Genomic DNA, 15346 nt, shown 5'->3' on the forward strand with positions numbered 1-15346 from the left:
GTATAAATACAGATGTAACAAGACAACAGGACACAGAACCTAGACACAGAACCTACACAGAACCTAGAGGCAGAAGAACTTCGCTGGAGAGAACATGGCAAAAGATCCTGGACAGAAACTGGCCACAGAACCTAGAGACAGAACCTAGCGAGAGAACATGGACACAGAACCTGGCTGGAGATCCTAACCAGAACTTCGCTGGAGATCCTGACCAGAACTTGGCTAGAGATCCTGGCTAGGCTGCTGATCAACTGAACGCTGCCTCTGTGTCATTCCTTCTTCGCCGACTCCGTCCACACCTTTGGGGACCCCTGGACCTGCTGGGGTTGGACCCCAGCAGAGCAGGCGAGTAGGAAGGACGTGTGGGCTGGTAACCCGGGAACTTTATCTGCAAGGTCCTCTCAGCATCTTAAACAGCGGTTCTCAACCTTCCTAATGCCGCGACCCTTTCATACAGTTCCTCATGTTGTGGTGACCCCCAATTTCACTGTTACAAATTGAACATAATTAAAGCACAGTGATTAATCACAAAAACAATATGTCATTACATATGTGTTTTCCGATGGTCTTAGGCAACCCCTGTGAAAGGGTCGTTCGACCCCCAAAGGGCTCGCGACCCACAGGTTGAGAAACGCTGGTTTAGACTCGGCTGAACCGTGGGTTCTCTCGCCTCTAGCTGCCACGGACAGGTGCCTAGAACCCGAGACCACGGATGCGCTCCCCCTGGTCTGCCCAGCGCCCTGGGCAGGGGGCGGGGGTGGGGGTGGGGGGGAAGTGGCCGGATGCTGGGGATGGAACTCCTGGGGACTTGCTCCTCCGCCCCCAAATGGTCTCCTTGAATCAGCAACGCCGGCCTCTCAAAAAATAAAAATAAAAAAACCTCAGAGACAAGTGCTGATCACGTGGCGGCTCAGCTGTTGGACCCTCTGGGGTGTTGCCCGACATGTGCACGCAGATCCCCGCCCCCCTTCGGGGCATTTAAACCACAGCTGCCCGCGGAGCCCCTGCGCCCGCTGGCTTTCCCTGCCCCGGAGAGGACGGCCCGCACCCGCCCCTCCAGCCACAGCGCCGTCCGCCCGGCCCATGGGGTCGCTCGTGGCCAAGCTGCTCCTGCCCACCCTCAGCAGCCTGGCCTTCCTGCCCACCGCCAGCATCGCTGCCAAGAGGCGCTTCCACATGGAGGCCATGGTCTATCTCTTCACCATGTTCTTCGTGGCGGTGAGTCTGGGCTGGGGTGGGGGGCGGGGGGACCCGGTGGGGCACCCCCCCACAGGCGGAGCAGAGGGGCTGTCTCCCTCCCCCTCCCCCACACTTTCCTCTATTTCCTGATGAAGAAAGCGATTTGGAGATGAAAAAAACAGCCCGGAGTCCCCGAGAGAGGGTTGGGGGAGCCACTCCTCCCCTCTGACCTCAGTTTCCCCGTTGGTGCCAGGAAATCGCTCGGGGAATTGGTGTGAGTGAGACCAAGCCCCTCCCAGGGGCCAGGGTCAGGCCACTGAGGACAAGCCCTTAGGTGCCCTTTTCTGGCCACCGGGCAACGACTCACGGCCACCGTGGCTCCCTCTCCCTCTCCCTCCCCGCCCCCCTCCGGCTATAAGAAGAGGGCGGCTGAGCAGGGAGGACAGGGAGCCAGGCCCAGGAAGGGTGAGCAGCTTCGGGAATGTGCTGGGCCGGGGAGTCCGCCTCCAGGACTGGGGAGCTGGCCCCGAACGGGGCCTCGCGCTGATGGCGTCTCCTTGGGGCTTCCCTGTCTCTCTCTTCAGGCCCTTCTTTCTCGTTCTATTTATAGGCCTGGATGAGTGCCCCCTCCCCCACCCCGTCTCTGTGCCCCCCTCCCCCACCCCGTCTCCCCGCGGGTCTCTGCCCCGCTCTGTCGCTCTTACTGGTTCTCTGTGTCTTGTTTTCTGTCTGCATCTTACCCTTTTCCTTTCCTTCTTTTTCTTTGTCTGTGCCTGGCTGCCTCTTCGTTTCTGGAATTACATCCCCATGGGATTCGCTCTTTCTAAACTGCTTGGTGTCTCCCTCCAGCTCTGTTCCCCTGACCCTCCGTGTGTCTCTCCGATCCATCCATCCCTCTAGCGTCTGTCTGTCTGTCTACCTGCCTAAGTACCCACCTACCCAATCAATCCTCTGTCTGTGTGTGTAGCTACCTAGCTAAGCAGTCATCCCCCCGCACATCTGTCCCCGCTCTGGTCTCAGTGCCTTCCTGCCTCCCGTCTCTGCTCCCCCGAGGCCTTTGCTGGACTCGCAAAGTGGCTCCTCTGTGTCCTTGATCATCTTCCATAGACCCGTCCTTCGTCCTTCGTTCAGCCCAGCTCCCCGAGGCGCATGTCGTGGGGAGGCCTCCCGCCCGGGGCCAGCCTCGGCCCCCCAGCCTCCGGGCCTCCGGGCCTCCGGGGGCGAGCGCCAGGGTGTGCGGGCAGCGGGTGGTGAAGTCTGTGGGCACCCCTGTGGGCACCGCGTGCTGGCAGACTCGTGCCCTGTGTGGGGCCTGCAGCGAGACAAGCTGGGAGCTCCCAGGCAGGGCGGGCCGGGTCCTCGGATGGGATCGGATTCCCGGGGGCTCGGCTCTCCACCTCTGGGTGGGGGAGGCCTCGGCGACAGTGATGCGGCCGGAGCCAGCGTCCAGGGCGCGGACTTGCCCTGTGAGCCTGGGGCTGTGACCGCTTGTTGGGCAGATAAAGACCTGAGTCCCAGAGGCTGAGCCGCGTCTGGCCAGCACCAGGCGTGCTCTGGTCTCGGCTTCCTCCGCCGTGGGCTGAGCCGGTCCAGTGGCTCCTCCGGGGACCCGGCTCGGGTGAGAGCCACGATGTCTATTCGAGATGAGACACGGGGCACGTGGTGGACGTGGGGCTCCTGTGCGGGTACCAGGGTCTCAGGGCCGGGGGCGGGGCCGGGGCCTTGTTGCCCAGGCCCCGGTTAGACCAGCCCAGGCCACCACAGGCCCCGCCAGCCGGCCTCCCCCCTCCCGGGCTGAGCTGGCCCCACAGCTGCGTCCCTACCACCGCCCCACCCGGCCTCGCCCGCCCCGCCCAGCCCCACCCCGAATGGCAGGGCAGCTGCCTCCAGTGACAAATGTCCTCGGCCTCAGCCACACTCGGCCCCTTTCTCTGGGAAGCCCTGGGCAGCATCGCCAGGTCTGCCTCCCACGTGCTCCTGCCGTGTCCGACCGGGACCCTCCCTGACAGTTGCCCCTTCCATGCCGGACACCGGCCCCGAGCTCTGTCACATGGAGTCCCTGGCCCACCCCACGGAGAGGGCGTTCTCGCCCCGTTTGACAGCAGGGGCCCTGAGCAGCCAGCCGCTGGCCTCAGCTCACACGCAAGGTAGCTCTCTGCCACCAGGCGCCCAGCCGCGCCCACCCCTGCCAACCCCTCGCCGGGCCAGGCCTGCCCCGGCCCCCAAAGGTGAAGGGAGGCCTCACCTGCCCACCTGTCCAACAGAGATGAATCCGGCAAGGGCCTCGGGTGGCCCCTCCTGGACCAGCTCTCCTTAAACCACTCCAGCCCCTGCCCCCCTGGCCCTGTCCCCCTGCCCCCCTGCCTCTCCTCCCTGACACTCCCTCCTCCGCCCCCCACCCCCCACCCCGCAGGCCCTACCTCCCTGCCCCTGCCCTCCTGACCCTGCCCCCCTGGCCCTGCCCCCATGGTCCTGCCCTCCTGGTCCTGCCCCCCTGACCCTGCCCCCCTGACCCTGCCCCCCTGGTCCTGCCCCCCTGGCCCTGCCCCCCTGGCCCTGCCTTCACAGGGCAGACACTTGCTGAGCACCACCTGAGGGGAGCTGGGGTCACTGCCAGGATGAGACAGATTATTCCTGCTCCTGGTGGGGGCAGGGCACAGACACTGCCCAGAGTATCAGAGGAATTAAGTCTGGAATCGTACACAGTCATCTGTGCTATGGAGGAGAGGCTGGGGGTGCTGAGGGAGACGCAGTTCTAGTGGAACCGGGGGGCCGGAGAACGTCCATGTCACTCACAGGGCCTGGCTCTGCCTACAGAGCCATGGGGAGCAGAGTCCTCCTCCCTCCTCTGCCCCACAGGGATTGAGCACCTTGATCAGACTGCACCTGAAGCCCCGCTCCCCACTCCACAGTCATGGCCCCCGCTGCTTGCTGTCTTCTAGCCTCTTCTTGGCCACATCCAGAGCTCAGCACTGAGCGGGTCTGAGCAGAGCAGGGCCGCAGGACCGTCTCTCGCCCCTGCTCGGGGACCCCGTGCCTCTAATGGCATGCCCCTCGGTGCACCTGAGTGTTAGGTCACTGACAGCTGCAACCAGTGAGGGCTCGAAATTGACCCCACTTGCTCCACTCGCCAGGTGAGCCCAGGCTCCTGCCCCGAGCCGCCCGGCGCCTCCGGACGCCGCTGTCTGTCCACCTCCGCCCTCCGCCAAGCTGGGCCCATCAACAGGCCATTGTGCCGGCCCAGCCTGTTTATGCCCATGGAACTTGTCAAAATAATTACGTCATGTCATTAAATACGACTTCGCATGACGAAATGTGTGCCCGAGAGGAGAGTTGTTTTCTGTGAGGAATAAGTTGACGGCTTTGAAAATATTCCATACGGGCCTTTCGCTCTGGAAATCGCTGTTAAAGTAGATGTTGGACGAACAACCGTAAGAGCCCAGGGGCGGTGGGCGCCCGGGCGCTGCGCTCGTGGGCGCGGGGTCTCTGCGGCCTCCCCGCACGTTAAAGGAACAGGAGCTGACAGCTGCAGACCGGTAGTTCTCAAAGTGGGTTCCCCACCGGCAGGCAGCACCGGCACCAGCCTGAACCCCTGCAAAAAACGCAATCTCAGGCCCCAACCCACGCCCGCTGAGTCAGGACTCTCAGGACCCTGAGCCACCTGAGTCTCCACAAGCCCCCGGGGGTTCGGATGCCCACGCGGGTCTGAGAAATTCCCCTGCGGGGCAGCCCTGTCAGCAGAGGGTAAACTGTGGGGCGAGAGTTTGGCACCCCCAAAAGAGGCCTTGGCCTCATCCCCAGAGGCTGGTGAAAGGGTGGAGGGGACCTCCGTCAGCTTCGTCTGAGTGGCGCCCAGCCGGGCACAGACCCCTGGGACCCGTTTCACAGGGGGAGCCATGCGCGCTCTCCCGGGGTCTCCAGCCAGGGCGGGCCTGCTTCCCACGGGCTGGCTCGGCACAGGCCGGCTCGGGGTCCCGCTCTGGGCCGGCCCCAGCGCCGCCCGGCCCTGACGGCCGGCCTCCCGCAGCTCTACCACGCCTGCCACGGGCCCGGGCTCTCGGTCCTCTGCTTCGTGCGGCACGACCTCCTGGAGTACTTCAGCGTCTACGGCACCGCGCTCAGCATGTGGGTCTCGCTGATGGGTGAGTGGCCGCCCGCGGCCCGGCCCGGCCCGGCCCCCCCGCCCCCCACCCTGACGCCGCCCCCCTCCCCCGGGGCCCCAAGCCCAGCTCCCGTGTTCACGTCCTTTTAAAGGTACACGCTGGCCCAGGGCTTGTCAGGACACCCAGGGGCTCCCCCTCCAGGTCCTTCGCCCGAGAACCCCTGCCCCGGCCAGGCTCTGCCCCCAAGACCCGCCTTCACACCCACAGTTCGGCGCGGGTTTGCGGGAAGACGGGCTCCCTCCAGAGCACACTGTCCCATCACCTACCGTCTCTCAGACCACGTCGGGCGGGCCCCACCCCGCGGGCTCCCCAGGTCTCTGTCCTCCTGGGTCCCCGGCAACGGCTGGAGCCGGACCCCGTGTGACCGGGCTGGGCCCAGGGTCTCGCTGCCGAGGGAGTACCACCCACACCCGGGCCTCCAGGATGCCCCGGGAGAGCAGTGGCCAGGAGGGCCAGGGGCCGCTCAGCTGTCCCGCGCTCTCTCCTGGCCCCTCCAGCACTGGCCGACTTCGACGAACCCAAGCGGTCAACCTTCGTGATGCTCGGGGTCCTCACCATTGCCGTCCGCATCTACCACGACCGCTGGGGCTACGGGGTGTACTCGGGCCCCATCGGCACAGCCGTCCTCATCATCGCGGCTAAGTGGGTGCGTACCGTGCGACCCTCAGCAGACGGGGCCCCTTCCCTGACTGCCTCCTCTCACCTCCCCCCACCATGGGCAGGCGGGCTGGGCACAGCTTTGGCTAAACCACAGAGCATGGCCCTCTGGTGCCCTGGCCACACAGGTCTGGTTTGTATCGTGTCTGTGACTCACTAGCTCGGACCTAAACCAAGTTACTGAGCCTCTCTGCCTCAGTTTCCATATCTGTCAAGTGGGCGTTACAGCAACAGTCCAGTACCCACCTCATAGGGCTGGTTCAGAGATGACGCCTCTTAAGTCCTGGCACAGAGCTGGCTTCGAATGGCTCAGAAAATAGGGACTATTTACTCCTATTCTCGAAGAGAGTCGGTGCTTTGGAGATGCAGTACCAATTGGAGATGTGGCCCGGGTGAATCTTGGCAGACTTCCTGGAGGAGGTGGGCCTCCAGCTTGGTTCTAATGCGAAGGGAGGATGTGGTGTGAGGTTGACAAGAGGATGGAATTGCTCGTGAGTACGGAGGCAGCCTGAGTTTCTGACACCGACGGCCTTTCACTGGGCACCCGGAGGTCTGACACCCACAAGGCCCCTCACACATGGTCCCCGGGCCTCCCTGGACCCTCCGTGGTCCCAAGGCTCTCCTGGCTGCAAGAACCAAAACGTCCTCCCCTAGCCCACGCTAAAGAAGGCACTGCAGCAGGACGGACCCAGCGCCGGTTCCTGGGTCCCCAGAGCAGGGAAGGGGCTGAGCCCTGCGGGGAGCAGAGCCCAGGCCTGGCACGCGGAGGGCGGCACTCAGGAACAGGGCTCGGGCTGGGCGGGGGGGGCAGACGGTGCCCACAACCCATTTTACAGACTCAGGAAGGTCAATCAAGGCCTGGTGGCCAGCTCTCCAAACACCTGCTCCTCTCCACCCCGGGCGTAGAGGCTCTATTTAGCCATTTGGTTAATAAAGAAATAAGGTACCGAGAAACCAGTGAGGGAACAGGGCACGGCAGGGCGGCCCCGGCCAGGCCTTGACTTTGCAGCGAGCGGAGAGAAGAGGGATTCCCCACTCCACGCTGGAGGAGCACAGCGGCCCTGGGCTGACCCGGGAGGCCCCCCAAGCGGCCTGTGCGGGAGAGGAGTGTGCTGGGTCCCCGTGTCCGCCCGAGGCAGGAGGGCTCAGGACCGGCTGGAATGCAGAAACACAGGCTCCTGCCTGTTCCGGGCCGGCCGCTCCTCCCCCAGCCCCCGCAGGGCCCGGAGCTGCTGCTCGCTAACCAGCCGGGAGCGTCACTTGCTCACGTCCCCACGAAGGGCCTCGGGCTGTGGGCCCGGCCTCGGGGCTGAGCGGGTGCCCGGCTGCCTGCATCGGGCCCAGCGTGTTTTCTAGACCATGTAACCAGGGGTTTGTTTTGGATTTTCAAGGGCAGTTGTTTCCAGGAAGGAGGGGGGATGTTTCTCCCGGACGCTCATCCCTACTTTTTTTATTCCTTTTATAAAAAATTATTTTAATTGATTTTTTAGAGAGAGAGGAAGCGAGAGGGAGAGAAGAGACAGAAACATCAATGATGAGAGAGGAGCATCATTGACCGGCTGCCTCCTGCACGCCCCTTACTGGGGATGGAGCCCACAACCTGGGCCTGTGCCCTGACTGGGAATTGAACCGGTGACCTCTTGGTTACTGAGTCGATGCTTAACCACGAGCCACGCCGGCCAGGCCACTCCTCCCTCCTGGAGCAGGGTTTGGGAGCAGCGGCCCGCGGGGGGAGGAAGTGGAGAGCGGTGTGTGACCGGGGGCTGGGCAGGGCTGGGCAGGCAGGACCCAGGGCCGGGCAGGACTGGCTGAGGAGGGCTCCCAGGCCGCAGGCACCGCACCCAGGGTCACAGTGGCCGCCCCCAGCGCTGCCGGCACTATAGCAGGTCCCGATTCCTCATGGGCTGTGGCAAATTCTAGAAAACTGAAACTGGGCTTCGTTTCACCAAACTGGACTTGGACAAAAGCTGCCCTGAGCCAGCGCCAAGTTACTCATGGGCTTGGTGGCGCCACACGGGGGGCTGTGCTCTGGGGGTGCTGCCTGGCCCCCGGGGCTCCCACGAGGGGTGCAGCCACGGGTCTCACTTCCACCCAAAACGTCTGTGCTCTGAGACACCTGGCCCGGGCGGATTTCCGGGACGTGGACCTGCATTATCTCACCATGTGGGGGCGTGAGCCCATCTTCTTCCGTGTAAATGCCGCCGGGGCCCAGGTTAGCGTGCGGCCACGCTTGTCTAACAAATAGGACTGCGCGTCCGCTGACCATGGAAGCAGCAAAGGCGGTCACGGCCCATCACAGGCGCCCCGGAGCCACACTGGCGGGCAGGCCCAGTGCTCCGGTCCCCACCCCACCCCAGCTGTGAACGGTTGGGGTGTCCTTCCCCTCAGGACTCCCCGCTGGCTGGGACAGGGGGCCTTGCAGGGGCTGGTTGCATCTCAAACAGGTAGGCAGGGGTGGGAGGCAGGGGTCCTTGTGTGTCCCTGGGCTGTGGGCTCCTGCGAGTTCTGCAGCTGACGAGTGGGATACATGTCGGGGTGTCTCCCTGAGGATGACGGGGTGCGAGCGCCCGGGGCCAGCTCTCCCCAGGGCTCAGGGCGGCCACTGCCGGGCGGACACTGCCACCTAAGAGCCTCCCGTGGCCGCTGTCCCCGCAGCTGCAGCAGATGAAGGAGAAGAAGGGGCTGTACCCCGACAGGAGTGTCTACACCCAGCAGATAGGCCCCGGCCTCTGCTTCGGGGCCCTGGCCCTGATGCTGCGCTTCTTCTTCGAGGTACCCAGGTGGCGGGGGAGGGAGGGGGGGCGGGGGGGGACAGGGGGCGTCCGCAGGAGCCCACTTCACAGGGCCACCCTCCCAGGCAGGTGCCGGGTGCCTCCCACATCCCTGGCACCACTGGCATCCTGCAGAGCTGGCCTCTGAGATGAGCAGGAGGTGGCCTGGGGGGAGGGGGGAGGGAGGGAGGGGGGAGGGGGGAGGGAGGGAGGGGGGAGGGAGGGAGGAAGAGCCTCAGCTTCAATGTCAAAGGCCCAGCAATGGCTCATGGCTCAGACCGTCAGTGCTCTGGGGTTTGGTGGCAGGAAAGACCAGCATGGGCTGGACAGTGAGGGGAGGACAGGGAGCCAGAGTGGAGGGGTCGGGGAGGGGTCGGGGAGGAGCCTATGGCGGTGGCAGGGGCCGGGCACACAGTAGGGGCGCGGAGCCTTCGGGGGAGGGGCCGGGAGAGGAGGGAGCTTCGGGGACAGGGCAGAGGCGCACTGACAGCCCTCCCCCCCGCAGGACTGGGACTACACCTATGTCCACAGCTTCTACCACTGCGCCCTGGCCATGGCCTTCATCCTGCTGCTGCCCAAGGTCAACAAGAAGGCGGGGAGCCCGGGGCCCCCGGCCAAGCTGGACTGCTCCACTCTGTGCTGCGCCTGTATCTGACCTTGACCCCCGACCCCGGCTCCAAGCCCCGCCGCCCGGTCTCGTGCCTGGCGCATCCTGCTGTCCTTCCCGGCCCCGAGTGTCCAGGAGCGACTCTGCCCTCGGATTCCGAGGGTCCCGGGATTTGGGGAGCCCCCTGTGCCCAGCGCTTCCAGAGAACCCACTTCCTAAGTTCCTGCTGGGGCCGAGCGCGCTGGGCAGGAGACGCCTCCTCCTCCCGGGCCTCAGGCGGCCGATCACCGGCCTGCAGCGCCCTGGGCATCGGTCCTGCCACCCGCCCTTCCCTCAGCACCGAGAGCGCCGCCCGGTCCCCGCCAGAGCGGTTCTGCCCGCCACGAGCCTCCTGCCCTCCCCACTCTGTCCGTTCGCTCTCGGCCCTGCTCTCACGCTTCTGTCCCCGGCCCGGCTCCGAGCAGGCCCACTCGCACCCTGTCCTGGCCCCAGCCTGCCTGCCCCAGGGCCCGCCCCCCGCGGGGCCCCTACATCAGCCGTTCTGATGACAATCACCAATAACAGCACCTCCCCTTACTGATTCCTGCGCGCCCATGTGTGTGCCGTCTCTGTCCCCTGAGCCCTCGCCCGGCCTCCGCCCGCCCGGCTCCTCGCGTGGGAGGGCGGGTCTGTGTGGGGACCGTGAGCAGAAGCCGGTGGCGCCCACAGGCAGGCTCGGGGAGGTCAGCCCGCCCATGGAGCCCGTCTCCCCGGCCCCAGGGGGTGGCGGGAGCCGGCCTCTAGACATCACCTCACAAACCCGCCCCCCGCGGGCCGGCCCACCCCGTCCGGCGGCACAGCTGTCAGGCGGGAAGTCACCTCCACCTGGGGCCTGTTTGTGTTTCCACACCAGGCAGCGCCACAGCCGCCCCCGCGGGGACAGTCGTTTGTCCAAAAGCCACCTCTGCACGCCTGAGGGGGCCGGAGAGACTGGCTTCTCTCCTGGACCTGGGGACAGGGGGGCCCCTGGGCCAGGCCCCCATCGGTCGGCCTCCCTGACTGCCCAGAGGTCCCTGGACGCCCACGGCCTGGCCCCGGCTCAGCACCTGTCTGTCCCCACAGCCCGTTCGGGTCGGGGCCGCCCACTCGGCTCTGCGCTCGGCGCTCGGGGCCATCCACCCGGGCGGGTCCCCGTCCAGGGCGAAGGCACAGGACACAGCAGGGGCCCTCCCCCACCCGGCTGTGCCCCAGGGACGAGGGGAGGGCAGGGGCTGCCCCCATTGGCTGCAGGTCTGAATGGGGGGGTGCACACACACACGTACATGTGCATACACACATATGTACACATGCATGCATGCACGTCCATGTGCACAGACACGCACACACCATGAAGAGCCTGCCCTCTAGCCAGGGGACACTCACAGGCTGCAAGGAAAGGGGGGAGTCTGGGGCCACGGGGGGAGAACCAAGGGATGCGGCTCCGGAAACTGGCATCTGCAAGGTGGCCGGACCCTGCCCATCCTCCCCCTCCCCCCCTTCCCCCCCTCCCCCCGCCCGGAGCCGCCCAGCTCCCACCCGTGGCAGCGCCTGGAAAGTTGGAAGCATCGGGGTGCTCCCAGGCAGGAGGCGGCGCGGGCCTGCCAAGCGCGAGGGCGGCACTCAGGCCGCTCCTGTGGCCGCGCTGATTTATGGGGCTGTCTGGGCGCCCCGCCAGGTCTGTAAGTCACGGACAATTAGGAGGTGCGCTCCAGCCCTCAGCCCGCCCGCCCCTCCTCAGGCCGCCCCTCCCGGGCAGGGCTGGTCCCACGGGGGCCCCCGGGAGCACCTGGGGGGGGTCCTGAGCCCACGCTGCAGACCAGGACACTGAGGCCGGCGTGGCGGCAGCTGGCCCTCGTTCCCTGGCCGCTGGCCATTGAGCGGGCGGCCGTGCCAGGGCCTTGCCAGTCATCCCTAAGGCACGCTCCGCTGGCTCCCAGCTCCACTCCGGCATCGCGGGGCTCTGCCCGGGCCAGGAGGGGAGCGCCGGGGAGGGAGGGGGACCGGAAAGCAGGAGGCCACCCAGGATGGCCACCCCGATACCTCAGGACTCACCAGGAGGAAGGGTCAGGCCTCCAGACGGAAACACCTCTGAACCCCGGTGTCATCCCCGGGGTCTTCCTGTCCCTGGAATCTGAGACGTACGGCACCTGGCTGCCACCTGACCACCTCACGCCTGGAGAGGCCCCCCTCCCACCCAGCCCGATGGGGGCCTGGGGACCCCTGAGACCTGAGACACAGCCCTCGGCCTGACCGCCCCGGGGCAGCGCCCACTGAGCGCTGGCTTTGATGGCGGGACGTGCAGGGGCGGGAGCGTGGCTGCGCCACGGAGGAGCCGAGTGTTTACACGTGCGTTGCTTTTAATGATTTAGATTTAAATTCACACACGTGTGGGTTGCAGGTGACGTATAAGATGTGTGTGTGTGGGGGGTTGTGTGGTATTTTAATATTTTAAAAATTTTTTTATTTCAGAGAGGAAGGGAGAGGGGGGAGAGAGAAACATCAATGATGAGAGAGAATCCTTGATGGGCTGCCTCCTGCACGCTCCCTACTGGGATTGAGCCATAACCCGGGCATGTGCCCTTGGCTGGACTCAAACCCGGGACCCTTCAGTCCGCAGGCTGGCGCCCTGTCCACTGAGCCACATCGGCTGGGGCAGATGTGCACTTGTTCTGAACTTCAGCTACTGACCAGGGCACACGGGCATGAGACACTGCACAGTGGCCGCTGGGCACCTGAAGCGCAGTGGCACCAGCCTCCTGTATTCCATCAGGCAGCCCTCCCGGTGGCCAGCAGACGGAGGTCACAGCTGCCGGAGACAAACAGAGGGACACGTGGTTAGGGACCCGGGGTTAAAGCCAGCGACCCAGGCCGAGGTGCCACAGGGCCCAGCTCTGGCTGTGGCCTCCCGCCAGGACACGGCAAGGGGTGTGGGGGCCAGGTGGTGTCCTCACCCTGTGGATCTTGTCTGACCGGGGGAGCGGGCATAGTCCCTGCCACGGCGCCCCTGGGCCCGGGCCTGGGCCTGGACTCGGCCGGGACCCTGCGGACAGGAGCAGAGCCGCCGGTGCCCTGGCCTGGCCGCCGTGTGCCGGTGCCCAGCGCGCCCCTCCCACACCTCCAGCAGCCCAAGCGGAGAAGGATTATAAACATCTACAACAGGAGACAAAACAGTCTATTGTAGCGGCCCCTCCGCCTCCCCCAGGCCGCGGGCGAGGCTGGCAGGGCTTGGGGAGCCCTGGGCCCCCGCCAGGATCCTCCGATTGCAGCCGAGGTGTTTTCGTCTGAGGGCCGTCTGCGCTGCGGCCTTTGTCTGTCTGCTACTGAAATTTCCTGTCTCTGTTATTCTCTTCTCCAGTAAGACCATCTGAAACCCAAAACTTTTATTGCCCCTTTTAAAGAGCCTTTATAGCCCCTGTGCACCTCCTACCCCTGCAGCGAGCTGCTATTGTAGTTAGGGGAGCGCTGGGCTGGGCGCAGCCACCGCAGGCCCTTGGCCCAGGAGCCCGGGAGAGCGGGGCCAGGTATGTGGGCAGGACGGAGTGGGCAGGGAGCCCCGGTGTGAATCTGGCTGCCGGGAGCTGATGAGCTGGTTAACAAAGCTGGCTGAGCCACGCGGGCCGGCAGGGAGGGCCGTCTGCCACAGGGGGGCCCCTCCTGCCTTCCCGGCCAGCGCCCCGGGCCGCACCGGCACCCGGTTTCCTCACCTCTGACTGGGAACGGCAGCCTCACCCCGCTGGCCACTCAGGCCCATCAGGCTGAGTTAAGTCAGAGGCTGGCTGCACTGGACAGATCTTGGGAAAGTAAAAAAGGCAGAAAAAGGAGCAGGAGGCTGGCCGGGGTGGGGGGTGGGGGCGGTTCAGGTGTCCAGGTGCAGACACGGGCCTGGGAGCCAGGCAGGCGTGGGGCTCCGTTTTTCCTTCAGGGCTAGAGGCAAGCTCCCCAAATTCCCCCAGTTCCCTCAGCCTCAGTTTCCCCATTTGCAACAAGGCCCACCTCACATGCTTGTTGCCAAGATTAAATGAGGTCATTGAATACGAAGCACTTAGCACAGTGTTTGATAAATGGCATTTAAAAAAAGGAATCCTTATTATTTTCATTATCAGTGGTCGTGGGCAAGCAAGTGAGTCTCTAGAATGTCGTAGAGGGGTCCTCACCACCAGGGGACACCCCCCAACCCGGCTGACACCAAATACCCCCATTTACCAAGGAAACAACATGCTTAAACCAAGTGCGTGTTAGGGACGAAGGGATTAAGCAAGGAAGGCTGCCTGGAAGAGGTGGTTTGAGACTGAACCGTGTGAGCCGGCAGTTCCACGGTGTCTGGGTCTGGCTACCCCCTGTGCCTTCACCCCACCCCCAACCCCCCGCTGCCCTCCTGCAAACTTCCCGTCGGAGCAGCCAGAGAGCAGCTGCCCGTGGGGAGAAGGGTGCCCACAGCTGGGCTCTCCTTGCTTCCGTCACTGGCCTGTGTCCCAGGACAAGGCAGGGGCGGGTTTGGGCGGGCGGGTTCAAGATCAAAGTGGAGGAAGATGCCGGCTGCTCTGGGCTCCGCTCCTGCAAGGCCTCGGACAGGACGTCAGGGCAGACGTGAGCTGGCCTCCTGCCCCGGCCTCGTGCATCGAAGGTCCGTCCCCTGCCCCAGCTCTTCACTGGGGTTCAGTCTGTCCGATGCCTGACCTGGCCCAGCAGGAAGCAGGGGCCCAGCTCCCTCGAGGCCCAGTTCACACACCACCTCCCCCCGGAGTGCCCCAGAGGCCAGGCAGCTTTCTGGGTTCACGGGGACCAGCCAGTCCTTCCAAACCCGCACAGTAGGGCGGCAGAGAGAGGTGAGGGGTGGGGTGTACCGCTCCCTGGCCTGCAGAGGCAGGGGCAGGGGTCTGGGGAAGCGGGAACTGCAGGGCCGACGTGGGCAGGGGGTGAGCCGGAAGGGTGTTAGGCAGGGCAGCCTCAGGGTCAGGCCCGCTGGTACAACAAGGTGGGCAGCACTCAGGAGAGACCAGGGGCTGCTACCTGCAGGAGGGGCGACGGGGGAGCATGCGGGGAGGGGTGACTGAGAGAGAGCAGGCAGGGCATACACGGGGCTGGCTGGAGGCCCTCGCCAGCTCCCCTGGCTGCCCCCGTGTCCTTGTCCCTTGCACCCCTGCATCCTCTGCAGAGTGGGAGGGACAGGGACAGGTTCGCCCAGCGGGTGGCGAGCACCACACACGCCAACGTCCTGCCCACTGGGACCGGGAGACACCCTACCCTCTGCCGTCAGAAAGCTCAGCGCTGGCCGGGGCATCCCAGTCTGTACTGCGCTCCCCATGCTCACAGGACGAGTATGTCTGTGAGTGGATGGGGTCATGGTGAAGGCAGGCTCACGGCTGCTGAAAGAGCCCACTGGCTGGTCAGTGACCTCAGTGCCTGAGCCTTGACCTCTTGCTGACCCGTCCACCAGGAGCAGGATGGGGGGCCGGCTCTGGAGTGCCCGCTCCCCAGGGCCATGCAACTTGGGAGACCTTCAGCTCCCTACGCCCCTGGAAGTGGGGATCTCTGCTTAATCCGCTGGGACCATCCAGCAAGACAATGGAGGTGGCAGTGTAACTGGAAGCAAGGGCCGGCCAGACTCAGGAGACAGATGCTGGCGAGAGGAAAGGGGTTTATTCAAGTGCCGATCGCCTGAGAAGATGGGGACTCCTGCTGCAAAGGCCCTGCCAGCACCTCCCTGCAGGCAGAGGTTTTCATAAGGAGGGAGAGGGAAAGCAGAGAGAAGACATCAAGGAGGCAGGTGCACAGTCCTCCGCGGGCCGACCAGCACCGTCCACGCTGACATGGATCTCGGAACTGGTCAAGTGATGGTCCCGTGCGCGTCATTTCGGTCTTCACCATTCGGGTCTTCGTCATCTGGTTTTAAGTGGAAGATCAGCAAATCTCCAGGACTGAAGGTCAGAGTTGGTTCCTAGGATTCTTAC

The 15346-nt window shown here is 64.9% G+C and overlaps 1 protein-coding gene across 1 annotated transcript; it reads left to right on the forward strand.

The window, feature by feature from the left end:
* Nucleotides 1-1031: 1031 nt before the first annotated feature.
* On the forward strand, nucleotides 1032-9943 carry MYMK (myomaker, myoblast fusion factor). The gene is made up of 5 exons (XM_036331509.1): nucleotides 1032-1218; nucleotides 5207-5321; nucleotides 5840-5988; nucleotides 8655-8771; nucleotides 9276-9943. The coding sequence occupies exons 1-5, from the start codon at nucleotides 1084-1086 to the stop codon at nucleotides 9423-9425; spliced, it is 666 nt and encodes a 221-aa protein (XP_036187402.1). The 5' UTR covers nucleotides 1032-1083; the 3' UTR covers nucleotides 9426-9943.
* Nucleotides 9944-15346: the final 5403 nt, after the last annotated feature.

The sequence above is a fragment of the Myotis myotis genome, unplaced genomic scaffold (assembly GCF_014108235.1).
Source record: "Myotis myotis isolate mMyoMyo1 unplaced genomic scaffold, mMyoMyo1.p scaffold_m19_p_12, whole genome shotgun sequence".
NCBI classification, from domain to species: Eukaryota; Metazoa; Chordata; class Mammalia; order Chiroptera; family Vespertilionidae; genus Myotis; species Myotis myotis.

Excerpts from the sequence above, each read along its gene's own strand:
- MYMK (XM_036331509.1), top strand. The coding sequence starts at position 1,084 with ATGGGGTCGCTCGTGGCCAAGCTGCTCCTGCCCACCCTCAGCAGCCTG. Across the intron at positions 5,989-8,654 it reads TCATCATCGCGGCTAAGTGG|CTGCAGCAGATGAAGGAGAA; the intron begins GTGCGTACCGTG and ends CTGTCCCCGCAG. Across the intron at positions 8,772-9,275 it reads TGCTGCGCTTCTTCTTCGAG|GACTGGGACTACACCTATGT; the intron begins GTACCCAGGTGG and ends TCCCCCCCGCAG.